Source organism: Zeus faber (genome assembly GCF_960531495.2).
Source record: "Zeus faber genome assembly, chromosome: 17".
NCBI lineage: Eukaryota > Metazoa > Chordata > Actinopteri > Zeiformes > Zeidae > Zeus > Zeus faber.
The window spans coordinates 15,573,203-15,592,147 of record NC_137204.1 but is presented as its reverse complement, the minus strand read 5'-3'; the positions used below and the strand labels follow the sequence as shown (position 1 = coordinate 15,592,147).

Here is an 18,945-nt window from a genome sequence, read left to right as displayed (position 1 = left end):
CTACGCCAATTGATAGAGCACTTAAGAAATCACTGTTAAATAATGATGATGCATGTTTATTGACTATCTCCAAATGAAGGTGAATCATTTCTTTATTTACCTTTCTTAAGATGGCTTAGTTTATGGACCAGAGACATGAAGAATTTTAAACTGTCGTTATAAAAAATCACTTCCTAAACATTGTGTTATATGTAGTTTTTTAACTCAAGAAAATATGTTTACTTTGACAATTTCATATAATTTGTCTATTTTTCATTTATCTCATCTTCTTAGGTTTGCCATTTTAATAACATTTATTGTTTATTTGGCAATTGATCTTTATAAATACTGTGATATTTGTGTAATTGTTTTGTCCAGCTGTTTTGGACAACTGTTTCAAAAATAACAATTATCTGACTTGTTTAGTCCTTTGCGATGCTAATTTACTAATTAATCTACTTTGAACTTACAAACAATATCAAAACTATAAATTCAGCTATTTGGAACAATTATTTAGAGCTGACCTGTCTGATACAAATCAAAATCAATGTTGGACATCTGGTTGAACTGGAACTGCTTCATACGCAATGCCATGGAAGTTAGATCCATGAAAATACATTGACGTAGCTATGTTGTGTTTACATGTCCAGGTCAGTCTGACGGTCAGTCACAAAATTTAAATAATATATTTTCTATGGACGTAACTACACAACATGACTCCAAAAAGTTTGTTTGTTTAAATGTGAAGTAAATTGTGATGCATTTCACATAAAACAACGAAAACTGTAATACTTACCGAAAACAAATAATCTGGACCTCGTGTATTGCTGCCAGCAGCTATATGTATTATTATTATTATCATTATTATTATTATTATCATTATTATTATTATTACATAAGCCCCTTTTACACAGCCTGTGGGATTGCTGTGCTATTATTCCGCCTCACTGTTCTGCGTAAAAGGTATGAACAAGGAAAGGGGGAGGCATTGTTGATCCTCCTCTGAGCCGGCAGCAGGGGTAGTCCCAGAGGCAAAACAAGGCCGAAAAACGGGGTCTGTGTTAAAGGCACAGCCGTCATGCTTGCACAGGAGTGTGACGTTTTGATGACCGAGTTTTTCATTGGTTGGTTGGTCTCAGGAAAACAAACTCCATTAGGTCTGCAAATATTCTTCTATGATCATATTTGAATTTGTATGCTTTATTATTTTTTAATATTCAAATATTTTAAAATTTTTAATGCTCAGTATTAGAACTGGGGGCATATACACATGGTTCTGCTGCAGCTCCGCAGCAGTTTTACACCTCTTTTACGGAGAAGTTTCCACACACAAAAAAAATCTTAAGTCCGATGACTGTTGCGTACACGGTATGGTACGCTCCAGTGGTGGTGCAGCCGGTGGCAGTGCACCGCTGGCCGCTCCCGAGGCTACAGTGCTTATTCAATTAAATATTCTACATTATTTAATAATTTTCAATAATACGTTTATTAAATCAGTGTGTTTCTCCTCAACCATATGGTATAGGTCAAACTAGAGGCCGATGCTGTTGTGTTGTCAACGACAGCGCACTTCATGGACGGCGCGATTGTTGCGGGGAGAAGTATGGTCGGCTTTGTTTTAGAGGGATTGTTTGGTGTTTATGCATACATGATATTATTTAATTGCCCGATTATGAAATAACCGGCCCCGCCCTACTCGTGATGAAAGGTTCGACTCTCGGTTCTTGACGACTCACTCAGTAAAATGAGTCGTTCGATTTGATTCAGTTGGTTGAATGCACGGTGAGCGAAGGAGGACTTCCAGTGAACGAGAGTGAGAACAGTGGGTCATTTATTATTCAAAAATCTTTTTGCAATGATTGCAATTTATCTACCATAAGAATATAATAGATTTTTTTACCATATGAATATAATAGAAAGGTACTGTATATTTGCACTTAAATGTGAAAGAGACTTAATTAAAGTTTGAACTAGACATTTCCATGTCAGTTATATGTTGTGTGTGCCCTACTAAAACTCAGTGAGAGTTACAGCTTGCAATTTACTGAAACTTGGTGACAGTCCCATATTCTATTTTAATGTAACCCAGTAACAATTACATGTTATATTTTATTGGAATTCAGTGACCGTTACATATTTTTTATTTTATTGGAACTCAGAGATAGTTTCATGTTCTATTATTGTTCAACCCGGTCTCACATTTTCATGACTAACAGCATGAAAAAACGTATCTAGAGAATCGTATCCTGCAGAATGAGTGTCAGACTTTTTCCTAAACTAAAACTAACCTGACGAAAGTATGCCACCGCGGGGATGTATTCAAATGTAAAATGCATAAGTTTAAATTTTGTTCTGACCTGTACGAAATAAAAGCGGGATACTGGTTTCACTTTTTCTCCATGTAATGGTCCATTCAATTCAAGGTTGGGAGAGAAAAGGGATAAAGGGTTGAACCCTCAGATACAATTAATCGTATATAACAGCAGCATTTGGGTGTCTGTGTACCCATCAGCCAGTGCGTTAAACATTCCCATGGTATCAGCGAGCTCCTCCAAGACCTCGTTGTTACATCTGTTATTATGGGTAGTGTAGTTTCCACGACAACAAAAAAATAAAACACGCTTTCTTAAAACATGTTGATATCATACGGCTTCTACAGGAGAAAAAACAATTATTATATAGATTGTGTAGAATTTATGCAGTTATTTATAAACGTTTGAAAGACTAAATGCTAAACCTTAACTCTAAAAACTATACAAACTACAATTTCGCACCATTTTGTAATGCATCTTGATGCAATTGCCTCATGGGTAAAGTAGTTGTATTATACAAAATGAAACAAATATATGGGCGAAAAACGAAATGCAAGTATTACCAGGGTATTATTTGGTCGGGAATATACCTGTTGTGTCAGAATTTACATATGAAATTTGCAAAGCCCTGAATTATATGGTTAGGCCATTTCAAGTGGCGCCCCCTATTGACACTACCATCTCTCTAAAAGTACATTTATACTGAGGGTATGACCCTATAACCCTATTCTCAGCCAACCTTGAATTTAATAGACCATTCAATAGAGAAAAAGTGAAAAGTATCCTGCTTTAATTTCGCGATATAACGGAATTTAAACCCACGCATTTTAAATGACTTCCCCGTGGTGGCGCACTTCTGTCGGCAGATTATGCAGAGTTCAGACTACGTAATTCTGGCCTGATTCTCCGTTCGCAGACGGGTTTTTTGGAGATCGCCGAGCAAAGCCCTCAGATTGGAGGCAAATCATAGCACGCTCACGTTTTGTGTGAACTACTCACAACGTGATCCGACTGCTCGCTGGACGCTCAGCGAGCGCATGCCAATGACTCCCAGACACGGGCGAGATATCAAGCAGGTTGAATATCTGGTCATGTCAGAATCAAGTCGGGAGTGATGCAACGAGCTACAACCAATGAGAACAGACACGGAGCGAGAGGAGTCGTCGAGAAGGACAGACGGGAGTTCATGGAGCAGCAGCCAGAAACACACAACATACCTATTTTACTTTTCTCCTCTCAGTTTTTTAACGTACCTAATTTAAACTCTGCTTTTATAGTTTGTTTTTTTTACAGTGATCAAGAAAGTAATGAAAAAGGGTATAATCCTGTCCCACGCGTGGCATCGCGTCATTTCCGGTGTCACTTCTGGCGTGTGTTTGTGACAAAACGTAGTTTGGAGACTCGTCAGGGATTCCTCCTGGTGAACGGTCTTATAATGTGTGACCCCCCCCTGTCACCGATCAGTCACGTAGTGTGAAAACCACAAGACTGCAAGATTCCCCATCACAAGACAGAAGGTTGTGTAGTCTGAACAGTACAGCGATCTGACGACCTAGAAAGTCATCTAGTGTTTTGGTGTATGTATCTGAAAAAAAATCTCCCCATTCAAACAAATTGGTTTCAATGTTGTTACGCGTGACGAAATAAGTAGAACAATCATGCTCCGGGACACGATTCAATTGATTCATTTTTGTGAGTATGAGCAACAAAAAGCTTGAGATCGTGGTGTATTGTTCCATAGTGAATAATGAACAGTAATTAACCCACAGTGTCAAAATCAGCAATGTCGCTAGAGTGTTTTCGAAAGTACTCTTCTCGGTACTCCCTAGCAACCAGAATGCCTGTGCCCAGTTCATTAGTGTGATCACGGACTAGGGATGCAAATTAAAAGGGATTTCCTTTAATAAAAGTGGAGTGAATGACGTCACTGAGGGGTGGCGCCGTGGCGCGAGGGGACCTATGCGTAGAGGCGTGCGCCTCGGAGATTTTGTGACTTGGCCCGAGGAGCGTTTTTCCTCAATCCATTTCGTAATGGAGAAGTTTGAGGCAAGACTTGCTGACCTGGTTGGTGCATTCAGGAATATTTAGGACCTTTCTTTGCCCGAATTGGATATTTAAACTTTTGCCGTCCGCCGCGACGGAATGAGCCGGATGTTACGTAGCAGATCAAGTCTGGTGCAGATATGGACAACGAGATGCTGGAAAAATTACTAAACATTACTAAAGTTCTTATATATAATAACAGACACAAATAAGTTAGTTTCATATATTTTTATTGGAGTCATCACCAAAGCAACATATCGCTTGTTTTCGTTTTGCCGTCATGCCTCTCCCTTGCTCTGTTTATTATTTTTCCCTCCCCCGTGCCGTTTAGAAAGTGTTGCCACTACGCGTCTACCGTGTTCCATCTGAACGCAGCATTAGTTGTTGAGCAATAATAAACGCATCGTTTCATCCTCGGCATCGAAAAGCTCCCGTAATCTGCGCAGCCATGTTTGTTGTTTGTAGTTCTTCCGGGAGTCATCCTTCTCCACTGGGTTTTTTTTTTTTTTTTTTTGCAACTGCCCTTCCAGTGAGTACTACTACTTATTTTTCCTCGAAACGCCCGGCGCCCCAAAGACTCCCACTGAACTCCCACTTACAATAAGAGCGCAGATTGTTCAGTTCTTCAGTTCTCGACACTTAAAAAGACGTCTGTTCGAATTGCAGATTCTACGTGAGTTATTTGAACTTCATTTATTTGAGTTTTATAACATCAGCACTTTAAGTATTGTTTTTTTTAACAATTGAGATAATCGCAATTTCTTGTTGAGTGTGCTGTGATTTACATAAAGAAAAACATTTATCTGCACCTTTAAACCGGTTTTACAATCATTTACATAATGTGCTTAGAAACGACCAATGTGTACGGGATCTGACAAAAAAGGTAACTCTTAGAATTTATTATTGTGGCGCCAAAAGGGCGGGTGAAATATTTTGGGTGCACCTAAATGATGTGCTGGTGCACTAAATGAAAAGGTTAGGCGCCCCAGTGCCACTGTATTCCAAGACTTGATAAACTGTAGAGGAAAAACATGCTTGTTGTTTATAGCTACTCTCTTAAATCTTTCCAGCCTTATGTGCTTCTAGGTCTTGTGATGGTGGCCAAATCTTATGGACGCTAGCAAATAAGAACTTGATTGTGGAGTAGGATAATATGAACAGTCTCTGTTTATATGAACAGATTCAGCAGAAATGCCAGGTGGCAAAGCTTTTCATGGGGCGGGGTCGACTGCTACCGCGAGAACCACCGTCGCCGTTCCTATGTTGAAGGACTGAGAATGATACCAACAAAGCCCTCAGAAATAAAACTATTTTCACTGTACGAATGTTACATTAGGCACCTGGGACAGGACACCGGGACTATTGAAGGAAAGTTTGGTCAAATTAGCAGTTCCGATACAATGATCATAATAGTGTAAACTGTTGTGAAAAATCTAAAAACATTTAAATATAGATTATAAAACGAAGTATCGCACAAGCGTAAGAATAAATCAAGAGTTACATCCCAACATGCGATGTCAATCAGAAATAATTATTCAAAACCACTAACAATGTCCTTTTGCTGACCTGACTTTAAAAATAAAAAAAATAAATTCTTATTTGTGGCCGCCACCAACCCCCCTGTCAACCAAGATGAGTATAAAAATACACTCAAACACTGTTCTGGACAACACACGGTACACGGTTCAAGGTTAGATTCGGCGATGATATTTTTAATAATGTTTGAAAAACAATTATGACTGTAGATTCTGTTTTTGTTTCTTTGGCATTAAATGCACAGAAAATAACAACGGAAGTATAACACTTTCAAGTTCAACCATTTCTCGTAATTTCTTTCTTAAATAGTATACTAATACTTGTTTACTTACTAAAATAGTCTTATTAAATTTTTATTATTTTAATTTTATTTTACTCCAAATTTCAAAATGTATCCTTACTTGGTCCAATTTTCTGATATGGCTCCACAGGCTCTTCAACTTTGAGGTCATCCATGGGCAGCACCACCTGCTCATATGGATCTGTGAGGTAAGAGAGGAAGGTGTGGCGCAGTAAAAACGAGTCGTTGCTATGATAGAATGCACCACATGAACTCTTCTGATCTATTATTTGTATTCCCTATAATAATATTACACAAAAAAACGTCATGTATTTGCATACTCTTACCATCAACTGCGTGCAGGTCACGGTGCTCTTGGAAACAGCTGTAGTACTTGTACTTCTTACCACAAATGTCGCAGGAGTATCGGAAGCTATCTACAGGTGGAGACAGGGAATTCAACAGGGTTTGTTTGTGGATCAGATAGGACGTTATATATTCTGAAGCTCATAGACATATTCAGGAGTGAGCCTGTCCCGTAGCCTACCCAGCAAAAATAAATTGCATCAGATAACCAAAACCCCCCAAAGAATTACTGTGTGGTAATCTGCAGTATTTCCTTATCGGTGTCCATTCCACCACCCACTGAATTCTATTGAGTTAAATGTGAATATAGACTTGAATGTTTCACCACAGGTTCTAATGTGCCTAATAAAGAAACCCCATCTATAATAATACATACACGAAAAAAAAACAACTATAAACCTTTTAAACCTTGAAAGAGGCTTTGTGCTCCAAGGTGTGTGTGTGTGTGTGTGTGTGTGTGTGTGTGTGTGTGTGTGTGTGTTCGTGTACATTTGAAATGTAATCATCTAAACATGTGATTTATAAACCTGGTTGTTCAGTATGTAAATACTTTATAGGAGAGGCATTTGAATGTTTTTTTTATGAAGAAAATAGAGGAAAATAAAATTATGAATGCAGACGTGGTTATAGCGAGTGAAAATTGTATAAGTAGGCAAACAAAAAGAGACACACAACAGTGCACACATTTTTTTGAAAGACCAACCAAATGTACATATTGTTCATGATAAGGCTGGCAGACAGTTTCTGAATGTCATTTTTCAAGAATCTAAAATTTCATTATCGACCAAATTCTGCATACATAAGCATAAAACACTATAAACCCCTCCTGGCAGACCAAGGCTGCAGGGAGGCCAAGGGAAAAAGGTCAGAGAAAGAAATAAAGTCTTATGTAAGTCTCTCAGCAGATTACAGTGTTGTTTAGATCCAGGGGACGGTGAGCCCTCGGAAGGCCCAAAGCGGTCCTGTGCACGAGTCACTGAGCTATTGTCAAGGCACTATAGCACGTTAAAAACAAGTCACAACATCATCCATAAAAGTATTACTGCAACCATCTCTTCCTCCTCCACGACGTCCTGGTTCAGGCTCAGAACTCCAATGTGAGCACGTTCAACCAGCATCACCTGATGGAGAGCCATCACAAGCCCAATTGCCATTTGAGCGGAGAATTGATAGAATAATCAATACTGTATAGATTAAAATCTTTCCAGACCCAAAAATTGGAATTTGCTCTCATTCTGAATATTTGAGTTGTATCGTGTATCAGGTTTACCAAAATCTGACTTGAGGGCTTATGTTTTTGTTTTCTTCACAAGTATTATTTCCAACCAATTCTCCCGGTTTGTTGGCCCTCCTGTGGGACAGATGCGTGGCTTACGGAGCGAGTTCTAGCCCAGATGCCCAAACTCAAACGATGCTAAATAAATAAGGATCATTTGAAATTAAATCGAAGAGCTGTCTGTCAGACCTTAATTTACTTATTGTTGTAAAAATATAATAATACCCAAAGTTACATTGTGACAGGAATACTGCCCTGGCTTATTGGTGGCAAACAACAAATGATCTTTAGATATTTAAAGAAAATCTGAGGGCTAATGATTTAGTATGCCATTGATAACCGTGTGTGTGTGGTTGGACTGTACCTGCGAAACAACAGCATCCATAAAAATACTTTTTACATTTTACAATAAAGCTCATCAGAACTTTGCAGGTGATATCTGTTTTTAAAGAGTCATTTCATCCCCTGGTTTGAGCCTCAGGTTGCGGGGAGTGAGGAGAGGGCGTGTCTTCATTCCGGAGAGGTTTGAAAATGAACATGGATTTACCCGCTCAGTCTACGCTTGGTGACGATTGGTCCACCTTCCTTTTTGTTGTGACCAGACTCATTTAAAATAAAGTTAAAAAAATAACAGCTGAAAGTGCTTATCTATGTCAGCATAATGCACGGAACTGCTAATCGAATCTGCTATGTCTTAACTGAAAAATCTGATTTGAATGCATTTCATGCTTATGTCTGACACCCCTGAAACAGAAGGGTAGACAGATAAGATGAATGGGTATAAACAGATATATTATAAACAAAGAGAATGGAAGAGAGAGGAAGAATGACTTTGAAAGTGTGGTGTGGACAGCTTCCGCTAATGTCACCTGCCGAAATTACAAACTTTTAACTTATTCGATTGATACAGCTATTCATTTTTATTTAGCATGAAATGTTCTTTTTTATTTAAGGAAGACCAAAATATTTTTGAAAAAATAAAAAATAAAAAGAACCCAGACCCGAAGCTGGTACCCTTTTTCCTCACATCCTCAGCTGATATTGCTGCTGAAACAGCTGATCACATTGTCTGTACAAGCTGAATACATGCATTCAGAAAAAAAAAAAAAAAAAAAGAAGAAGCTGTATCATTCATTGTATCAAGACGGTTGGTTTGGTTCTTTGTTTTTCCCTTTTCCTTTAGTACAAAGGTTTTCACAAAACACCTGATCTGGTGTTTGCATGTATGTGTTTCAAATTAAAAATTAAGCATGAGCCGCCCACGGTGAAGATCTGAACACTAACCTGCCGCTAATTTAGCTTTGGCAAACACCACACGATGAATCCCAGAATGCCTTTAAGATGGAATTTACAGCTTAATCCCCCTGCACAATGATCTCCTCTCTGAGCCAACGGTTGATTTCGGCTCAATTCTAACAGATACCCGACTCCGAGCTTCCTCTATTGTCATCTGTGCAAGTAATAATTAAGCTATATTTTAGTCGCTTAGTCTCAACATTTGATGTGACAGCTCTATAATACGTCAAGCAGCTGGTCCGGTGGTTCCGCTAAATGATGTAATCGATGAAGTCATGTCAGCATACATTGGGTGACTTTCCACTGTTAAACTATCCACTCTGATCACCTTCTGTTTTTGAGCCAAATACAAGTTACAGCTGGGTTTCACTGGGTTACCTCATTCTGTAGGTTCCATACACTGCACCGTTAAATATGGCTGGAGCGTTTATTTCACAGTATGAAATCATATTGCCCGGCACAACTTCTCATGGGGGCAAAGTATCATGATCCCCGTTTTCACGAACACACTTTTTACCGAGCAGGTTTCAAAATACACTCATGCCGGTGTGAAATTTGTGTCTCAACGTAATGCATCATAACACCCCCAATTACGCATTATGCAGGCTGAGTGGTTGCATCGCTAAATGAGAAGCTGTTCCGCTATTAAAACAGTTTTGTCGTCAGCCAATGAGCGAGATCTGCTGTTCCATATTCCCTTTCACACCGATGCGCCTAATTTGTTCCCTATTACCGTGTCACATTCCAGCCATTCTCTCTAACGCAACCAGTGTGGCGTGATGGGCATATTTTAATGCCACACCTGCATCAACAAGGCCAAGCTAAATACCTCGTATAACTGTTTGAAAAGCCCCTCGAGAAGCTAGGCCGAGTGGCTCCTTGAATTAAGATGCGTACCACCTGCTGGTGAGTCAAAAACTACATTTAGCACATTTTAGAACATTTTTACACCGAAGTTAATCACTAAACCATCGGTTCCATTATGTAGAAGGGAATTTGACGGTGTTGAGAGATTAATCGATTATTCGATTAATAGTTTAAACTCTAATTCTAACCCCTTCCAGCCTAATTCAACTACTTGCCAAAATATAAAAAGTCAAAGTAAAACTGCCTGCCTATCATCACCATCAAATGTTTTTGTATATATTAGCTTGTAATACATTTGTCTTTTAATTAATCAATAGCGATGCAATTTTAGTGTTCCGATCAATTCAACATGACCAAATTGCATATGTTTAGAGTTTAAAATCCAATTGATTATACAGTGGTACCTCGACTTACGACTGCATCTACTTACGACTAATCCAAGATACGAGTAGCGATAGTCGCAAAAATTTGTATCGACTTGCGACCGACTGCTCCAAGATACGAGCGTGGAAATTTGCAGTTGGCGCGTCGGCGGCCAGTCAGCAGCCAGTCAGCAGCCAGTCATTCAGCAGCCAGTCAGCAGCCAGTCAGCAGCCAGTCATTCAGCAGCCAGTCAGCAGCCAGTCAGCAGCCAGTCAGCAGTCAGTCAGCAGCCAGTCAGCAGTCAGTCAGCGAGCGACCTCATCGTGTGTGCATGTAGTTCGTGGCTTATCGATATTTTTTTCATATTTACTGTGTTTGTGCTGTGTATTTTGTTTATTTTCACCCTTCATGATTTCATAATTCATATGGGGAAAAATTGCTTCGACATACGACTGTTTTAACACACGACCGTTCTTATAGAACGAATTACAGTCGTAAGTCGAGATAGCACTGTATTCCACTTGATTCCAATTGATCCAACAGTGAAGGGAAAAAGATATCTTGCATGTGTTTTTCCCTTGGCGAGGGAGACCCCTACCTCAGATACGACCAGTAGTGGGAACTCATTAGTGGGAACTCATTAGAAAGGAACCAATCCTTTGTTTTAGAGACATGTGCATACATGTTGTTGGTTGTGAGTGAAGGTAAGAGTTTGCCATAACAGATTCACACTGTGAGAAACCGTGTCAGGTGTGATGAAACTATGTCAATGTCAAATTTCAATGTGCTGTGGCATGCCACAATTTTGAGGTCTCCGCAATGAGCCGCAAAATCCATAAAATGGATTATTCTACTGTACGTTGAATAGGGGTATTTAAGATACAGAAATAATGGTGCATAGAAATAAATAAAACCTTCTAAATACACCAACTAAAGTAATATCTTATTTTCAGAGGCCTTGCAAGGAAGTGGTGCATTGTTTCTGAAAAGCTACCAGAAACGCTCAATTACTCTTTTAATGAGGAATTACGAGGTAACATAAAGTACCATATAAGTAGTAATGGCGGACAGCTACATTTTCTGATAAAGCCGTTTTGTTAAAAGAAACAATCTGTAAACCATATTGTTTCAATAAAAGTTGACAATGTAATCCATCATGTGTTTTTGATTGTGCAGCAAAAAAATAAACACATTTATTTGCGACTTATTTGTGAATTGTAAACTGTTTTCGTTTTTTCTCTGGGATCAATTTTACGGACACAGAACAGATTCCAACCAAGATCTTCCCATTCTTAGTCCCGGGAGAATGTGTTGTTCTAGTCAAATGAGGTTCTAATTAGAAAAAATAACAATTTCCCCATTCATTTTTTTCTCCATGTAAATGTGAAACCACAATAAATCATACTGACCAGCCCCTATGTCACGCCTCTCCATGCAATCAATTAAAAGGTCAAAACATGTTATGAGGCCACCAAGGGGAGAGTAAGGCCTGATGGGTAAGAAAAAAAAAAAGGGCCGACCAAAAAACGAAGTTCTTTTAACATGTTACTGAAAATAAGAAGAGATTAAAACAACTTAAGTCATTCAAACGAGAAAACATTTTCAGGAAGTCGCTGCGGGGAGAAAAATAGTGTTCTCCTCTTTCAGCTTACCTCAGGCTGAAAGAGGAAAAGAGGGAAGACATTGGCGTTGCTCCCCCCCCCCCCCAACCTAAACTGATCTGGAACCTCAGAGAGGTATATTCACGGGTAATAAAAGCAAAGTTGCATTGAGGCGAGAGCAACATGAAGGGCTTGTGTTTGCATGCTAAAACACTGGAGTGTGGGTGAATGTTTCCACTCACTGGTTGGAGTCTGGGGGGTCGTATTTCCAATCATGGTCTCGGTTTCTAAGCGAGAAAAAGAAAGAAAAGTCTCAAAACAGATGGTACCTGCAGGGTGAATTATCTTTCATATCTAAAGAACGCTTAGTCATGTGACATAAGCATTGCTAAACATGGATATTAGGACGTGAATGTGAAATGACTTCAAGAAGAAAATCAATTCACTCAAATTACTAATTTACTGTGGACATTGCATGTTTGGCCCATAATGTTCAACTATTCAACATGTATTTTTCCAATAAGGTGCATCATGAGTAAACGCTCCGGATAATATCTACACAGAGTTCTTACCTCGGTGTGCCCTGACGTGTGTCTGAAAGCAGTTGTAGTACTTGTACTTCTTTCCACACACTCCACAGACATAGGAACCTGTATGAAAAGGTCAAATAATGTTCTAGGAAAAGCATAAAAATTCAACAGAATGTTGAGATATATATATATGATCATTTATATAGACTGTGGCATCGGCTTGTAATTTTAAATAATATTTGCAGCAGCAAAGACCATCTTTGCCAGCTTGTCCCTCACAAAGCTAATACAATAAAAATGACTAAAACCTTCTTGCTGGTACTTGTTGGGATGTAATCACTAAAAAGGGGGGAAAGCTGCTCAGATAAAATAGGAAAGGTATAATGTTCAATACCCAATTATTTGCTATAATTCAAAGCTTATGAATTCATTTATTTTTGCTTCGGCGCCATCTTGTTTCACAAGACCTTTGATTTTGGCTGTTGTTCAGTGGTCACGTAACTGTCCTTTGTTCGAACTTAGTGCCATTTTTGACAAAAATCTTGAGGGAATAAGGGTGATAAGCGTTATAATAAAGCCATTAGAACCTTTTTTTTTTTAAGTTTGTTGGATGCATGAATCTCATAAGGCAGATTATTGTATTTTATTCATAAATACGTTTTATTATTGAATATATTACAACGTAATATAAACACCATAATGCCATGTATTCCTGGAAGTTTAGCCCTATGACCAATATTTATCCCAAAGCTCAGCATGTACAAATTAAACCAATCAGTGACAGTTTGGATTCATTTTAGCATGTTCTGCCCTTGTAGTTAGGAGCCCTTAAATGCCGTCATAAATAATGAAATAACGTCTTGAGTGATACAGCCTTAAAGGACACGTTCTGCATTTTTCCACCCAGGTCTTATTAAAATGTTGGCGCCAATGATTTATAACTGTTCATAGCAAAACCTCGCTCGACACTTTACTCTTGAGAAACTCACAACTCTGCTGCAGATTCCCACTGTGCTTAAATTGAGTCTAATGGTGCAAACGTTTAAGCCTTTCTTGAATCTCCTTTTCGAAAATGCGAAACTAACATTATGGCTCCACGTGTCTTAGTGTATTTTTGAAGATCCTGTAATTGCATCCCAAAATGTGTCCCATTGGACCGCGTTTAATCTCAGTGAGAAGCTGCAGCAGAGTGGTAAGTCTCTCCACGAACAGTTATAAATGATGGGAAGCAACATTTTAATGAGGCCTAGGTTGAAAAATAGCGAACCTATCCTTTAACGTAGAGTTTTTCCAACAGGCCAGAAAGTCATACCTGCAGGAAATGCATACATTTACACACCTATGCATGAGTCTGTGCTCTTCGTTGGGGGAGGAGTACCAAGGGCAAACATACCCTGGGTCTGAGATCCACGAGATCCACCTCCTCTTGAATCATTTCCTCCAATGACAACACATATTTCAGCAGGGTTGGCATCGCCAACTTTCCCATTACTGGTCCCAGGAGTAACAGGTTCCTTCTTCACGGTGACAGGTACGGGGCTAGTATTAATCCTGGCAGTAGCTGAGGTATCTGAGGGACCATCTGTGACGCCGCTGCCAGTGTCCAGCTGCTCCTTCCCAGCGTTGGGGGCATCTTTAGCACTCATGGCTATCTTGTCTGGGCCAGTGCTGCTGAAAGAAGAGAAACATAGTGACAAAGAAAATTACTCTATATCATTTTCCTTAAAGAATATTACATTAACATGTGTGGCCTCGTCTGATGTTAACGTTGTCTGAGCAAAAATAATGCACGTTTTGAAATTGCAAGGTTTAACCAAGATCACGTCAATGTGTTTTGATGATTAATGTTCGATTACCGTTTAATAAACTGGATGTAATAATTTTTTTATATACACCCTTAAAATCTTTGAAAAAAATAAATAAACCATCAAAATATGAAGATAGATTAAGTATAAAAAATAAACTGTTTATATAATCCAAATTGCCCCACTCGCTACTTTAGCACACGACTATAAAAGAGCAAGGCCCTGTCAAGAGAATGAGCTCAGAATGCAACCAAGCAGAGCAGTTTTGCCAGGATGACAGAATTTGTGAAAAGGTAAATTGGTCTTCTAAATATAGCACACCAATGCACCAACTATGGCAGTCCATAGCCCGTAATGCACCTTTTTGTTGAAAATAAATTACAAGTATTACAACAAGACCCTACCAGTTCTTATCCAAATGTATAGAATAATCAAAGTTATTAAAAAAAAAAAAAATTTATTGGAAAAAAATAAAAATTAAAATAACTGAATCGCAATCACGGGTAAAATTTTCCAGGTTTCCATTTTTACCATTTATAATGGCACACCTGAGGGTTCTGCATACCAGCGTAATGTTCTGAATCACCTTTAAAACGACAATTGAAAACCAGATGCAATATTTTGACTCTACGGGCTGTTTCCCATCTATTTCCTAACTGTTATAGGAAAAAGACACATGGAATTAAGGTTCATTCATTGAGATGTGTCACTTCTCTCTCTCATCTTTGGACAGATGCATGCAACCCCAATATGAAATTTTCTATTATTTTGAGTAGTTAGAATGTTAAGTGGCACAATGTCCCTAAAGAATTCCATCATAATGGTTAATTAAAAAAAATAATTTTCTGGATACAAATATAGTATTGTGCCTAACAATGATTAATAGCTCATTAGTTGTTGTTTTTTTTTTAACCATGCTTAAAGAGGTAGAAAACCAATGTTTTAAATACTCCTTAATTCCATACCAATGCTTGTTACTACCAAGATGTGAGCATCTATAATTTGGAAAGTACGTTAGAATCGCTGTCATTTTTTTCCATTATTATTTCGCCATTTTGTTCAGTCATACATTTCCATTAAAATGTGCCTGCCAATAGACACATTTCCGGAAAGGCCATTTTGAGATGTGCGCCGTTGAAACAAATTAATTTGTTTGTAACAGCATTTCTCAGTACTGAAAAGAACCACACACACACAACAATTTATGTTCTGTACCTGACAAAATATTTAAAGAATGCTGCCTCCCTGACTACTACATTACTAGTGCTGTACCAGACTTAGAATTTCGTCAGTCTAATTTGTTTTGGCTGTTCAATGCCAATATTTGACGATTCGGCGGTGGGGGGTGGGGGCGCTCCGGTACTGTTAAAAGTATTGGAGAAAATAAGAAAATAGATTTTTGAATTTTAAAGCTATATAATCCGTTTCTTACTTGCAAGATTAAGATATTCGTTTAAGAAGAATTTTTGCCATTATCAGAAGAGCTCTCTCTCTCTCTCTCTCTCTCTCTCTCTCTCTCTCTCTCTCTCTCTCTCTCTCTCTCTCTCTCTCTCTCTCTCTCTCTCTCTCTCTCTCTCTCTCTCTCTCTCTCTCTCTCTCTCTCTCTCTGATATGTGCGAGGGTGGCGGGGCCGGCTCCCTCTGCCTGGCTCTCAGACATGCAGGAGGAGACCCTGCTCTGAGTGAGTGACAGTAGCCCGGCGAGCGCAATTTACGCCCTGATCGCTTCATCCCATCCTTAATGTGCAGAAAATAAAGCAGTGTTAGTGTAGTTTCCGTTAAAAATGATCGATAACAGTACCTTTAAAGTACTGGATGGATAAGCAATATCGGGAGGAACAATTCACACATACAAAAATAAAAAATATATGATTCCCGTTATTTATAATTCCTCATTGAAATGTTTTCCCTGTGCCTTTTGTAAGCTTCTATGCGTTTTATCCCGTATTGAAATGCACACAACACTTAACCGCTCGACTTGAAGAAAATCAGCTGACTGATGATTCAGCTTGTCAACTTTCAGGGGGCAGTCCTATGCATTACCATGCATAAGAGCTTCATTAGGGATATGCTAAAAAATAGAATTGGGTGGTAGAGATACCTGTATAGCTGAAAATGGAGAAGAGCCTCTAACATTTAATATACAAAGAAAATGTAAAGTTTCAGTTTGTTGTATTGTATTTGTGAATCATGTTGCCACTGAAACGCTAGCTCTTCATGCAAATTTTTCACAGTAAACCAATGTTTGTCAAGTTAAAGTGGCTAAACAACCCAGTGAAGGTGACTCCATTAAAGTCTCCACGTGGTGCTTGGTCTACCACTGGTGATCGGATTCCCGGCTCGATATCTGGCGGAGCAGGGTTTGTTTACATCAATCTTAATTTCCTTGAATTTTACTTAATTGAGCTGGAAATAATATCCATGCCCTATCTTAATTTGGTGCTAAGCCATCACATTGATACAGCCAATATTAGCGTTTCATTTTCTTATTCAACCGCCACCGTCTATGAAAAAAGACGTAGTCAAGGTGCAGCAGCTTGGCGGAACTGTCCTTGGACAAAGAGATTCAAGGGCGGTCAAATACATCTAGCATCACATTTGGTATCCAAAACAGCCGATGAATTTCAAACAAAGTTGGTTTTCTATTTGGTGTCGCTTTTATATAGTTGCAGAGAAAAAACACGAGCATGCCCCATTTTCATCAAACAATAAGGGACTGATAATGGAGGGAGATAAATAGGGGAAGATACAGGAGATGGCAATCCTGCATCACTGATTAGATCAGAAGAAATTTAGCACACAAGTTGCTGGCCAAGAGGGGAGAAATGGATTCCTAGACAATATCATTTTTGCTTCAATTTCTTCGTTTTCACTTGGCATTGGAAAATCTTTGGCGGCTTGCCCCCATTTAAAATAATTACACTACGCTTTTGTTCACATTTGCGTTGCAAAACTGACATTTTACTCATACCCTAGCCCATAAATATATATTAAGTTCTCTGTAACTTTTAAGTCTTTTCATTTTAATTTCTTATGAAGACTTAATGATGAACTTAACTTGATTTATTGTATACAGTATAACTGTGCCTTTTTGTGTATTAGAGCAGTAAACATGCAACAATGTCATTCTCAAAACCATTTCCAAGGGACATCTTTGTGTGGTAGAAAACAATTTTGGCCTACGTGCTTTTATCTGGGTATTGAGTACTGTAAATCCAAGTATTCAAAAAAATACTACAGTCCACAGTAGATTGTATAATGTACACAACATTATTCAAGATTAAATACACATTTAAAGATACGGGACAAAAATCGATTTCCTCATTAAGTAATGGGGCAATTGTGGTCACCGAAGAAGGTGAATGTGATTGTCACTATTCTCTCAATACTGGATCAATTTGAAATATTCTGGGCTCTCTGAGCAAAAAAATACCTGACTTTAATGGAGAAAATCCAGAACGTTTCTCTTTGGAGCAGTTGTGTTCCAGTGATCTCCTCCACTCAAGTCCTCCTCAATCACTTCTATGACAATGACTTTGAGTGAATTATTCGGAGCCATTGAATAGTCAGTGTTTTTGATCACGATAGCAAGTTTGTGCTCTGTAAACCTGTCTGGTTGTCTGCTTTTTGTCCATCCTACATTAAAGAATCTGTATCTGGCCTATACACGACATAACTTGTGTTACAGCTGAGGAATCCTTTCATCTTATAGTTACACTTTCCATAAGATGCTCTAATACACAAGACATGTTGTCAATCTCTTAGGTTGATCCAACTCACCGCTATCCAAGAACACCTTTCTGGTACCTTCTAACTTACATTTTTGACTTTCAGCCTAAAGTTTTGTCAATTCCAAATCCACTGTGAATAAGCCAGGACTATGTGTCATATATGCTAATTGCTATATTGAATTTCCCTTCAGGGATTAATAAAGTGTTGTCCTATCTTGTGTTGTTTGCTTTGGAGTCTTTAAATGGACCCTTTTCTAAGCTCTTACTGTCAAGTGGCTACCATAGCGTGTAATCTATATGCTGGATACAGAGGAGTGTGGTTCGGCCTTGCGTCATCTCTTTGCAATCCCTACAGGAAGCCAAAAACTCGCAAAAGGGCGGACAGTTGCTTAGCAAGATCTATGCAACTTGAAAAAATAATAATGTGTTATTACTGAACAGCCAATCCTGTCCAGAAAAGTCATCCACTTCATCTTTTCGAGCCAAGATCAAGGATCAAGCTCTTATAATGGGTAATGTGTGCTCCATGCATTGTTTTCTGCAAGAAAGCTGTCAACTGGTTAAAACAATTAATCAGAATTAATCACAATTATTGGCATTATTTCTGTAGTTAATCCCGATTAATAATCTATATTTATAATTGGCATTTTCCATTTAAAAAGCAGTGCATTGAGTTACAACCATACCATAATTCCATTGCTGAGAACAAAAACAATAAATAATCTTTATCAGAAAAGTATTTAAATGCCATTTTCACCATAAATAAGTTATAGAACACAAAATAAAGCTGCGAACCCCCCCACCCAATAAATTGTTTATCGAGATCACTGGCTGCCAACTAACATGAGTAGTCACCCCTCAGTTATATTGTTTACCACAATGGCGAGCAGAGAAGCTGGCCAGTGGACGACAATATGATGAACAGGAGAGAAAGCCTTAGCACTGTTCCCAGTCAGGGCAC

At 38.6% G+C, this 18,945-nt stretch overlaps 1 protein-coding gene across 3 annotated transcripts in view; it reads right to left on the bottom strand.

The window, feature by feature from the left end:
* The window catches only part of znf618 (zinc finger protein 618), a 58,595-nt gene that overhangs the window by 14,811 nt on the left and 24,839 nt on the right, over positions 1-18,945 (bottom strand). The window contains exons 2-6 of one of the 3 annotated variants that reach the window (XM_080017472.1): positions 13,789-14,120; positions 12,492-12,569; positions 12,162-12,206; positions 6,498-6,587; positions 6,272-6,352 (exon numbers count right to left, since the gene is read on the bottom strand). In XM_080017472.1, the coding sequence (XP_079873598.1) occupies positions 6,272-6,352; positions 6,498-6,587; positions 12,162-12,206; positions 12,492-12,569; positions 13,789-14,095 (601 nt within the window). In that variant the 5' untranslated portion in view covers positions 14,096-14,120. The remainder of the gene's footprint in view (positions 1-6,271; positions 6,353-6,497; positions 6,588-12,161; positions 12,207-12,491; positions 12,570-13,788; positions 14,121-18,945) is intronic. The other 2 variants (XM_080017474.1, XM_080017473.1) reach the window with 2 other exon arrangements.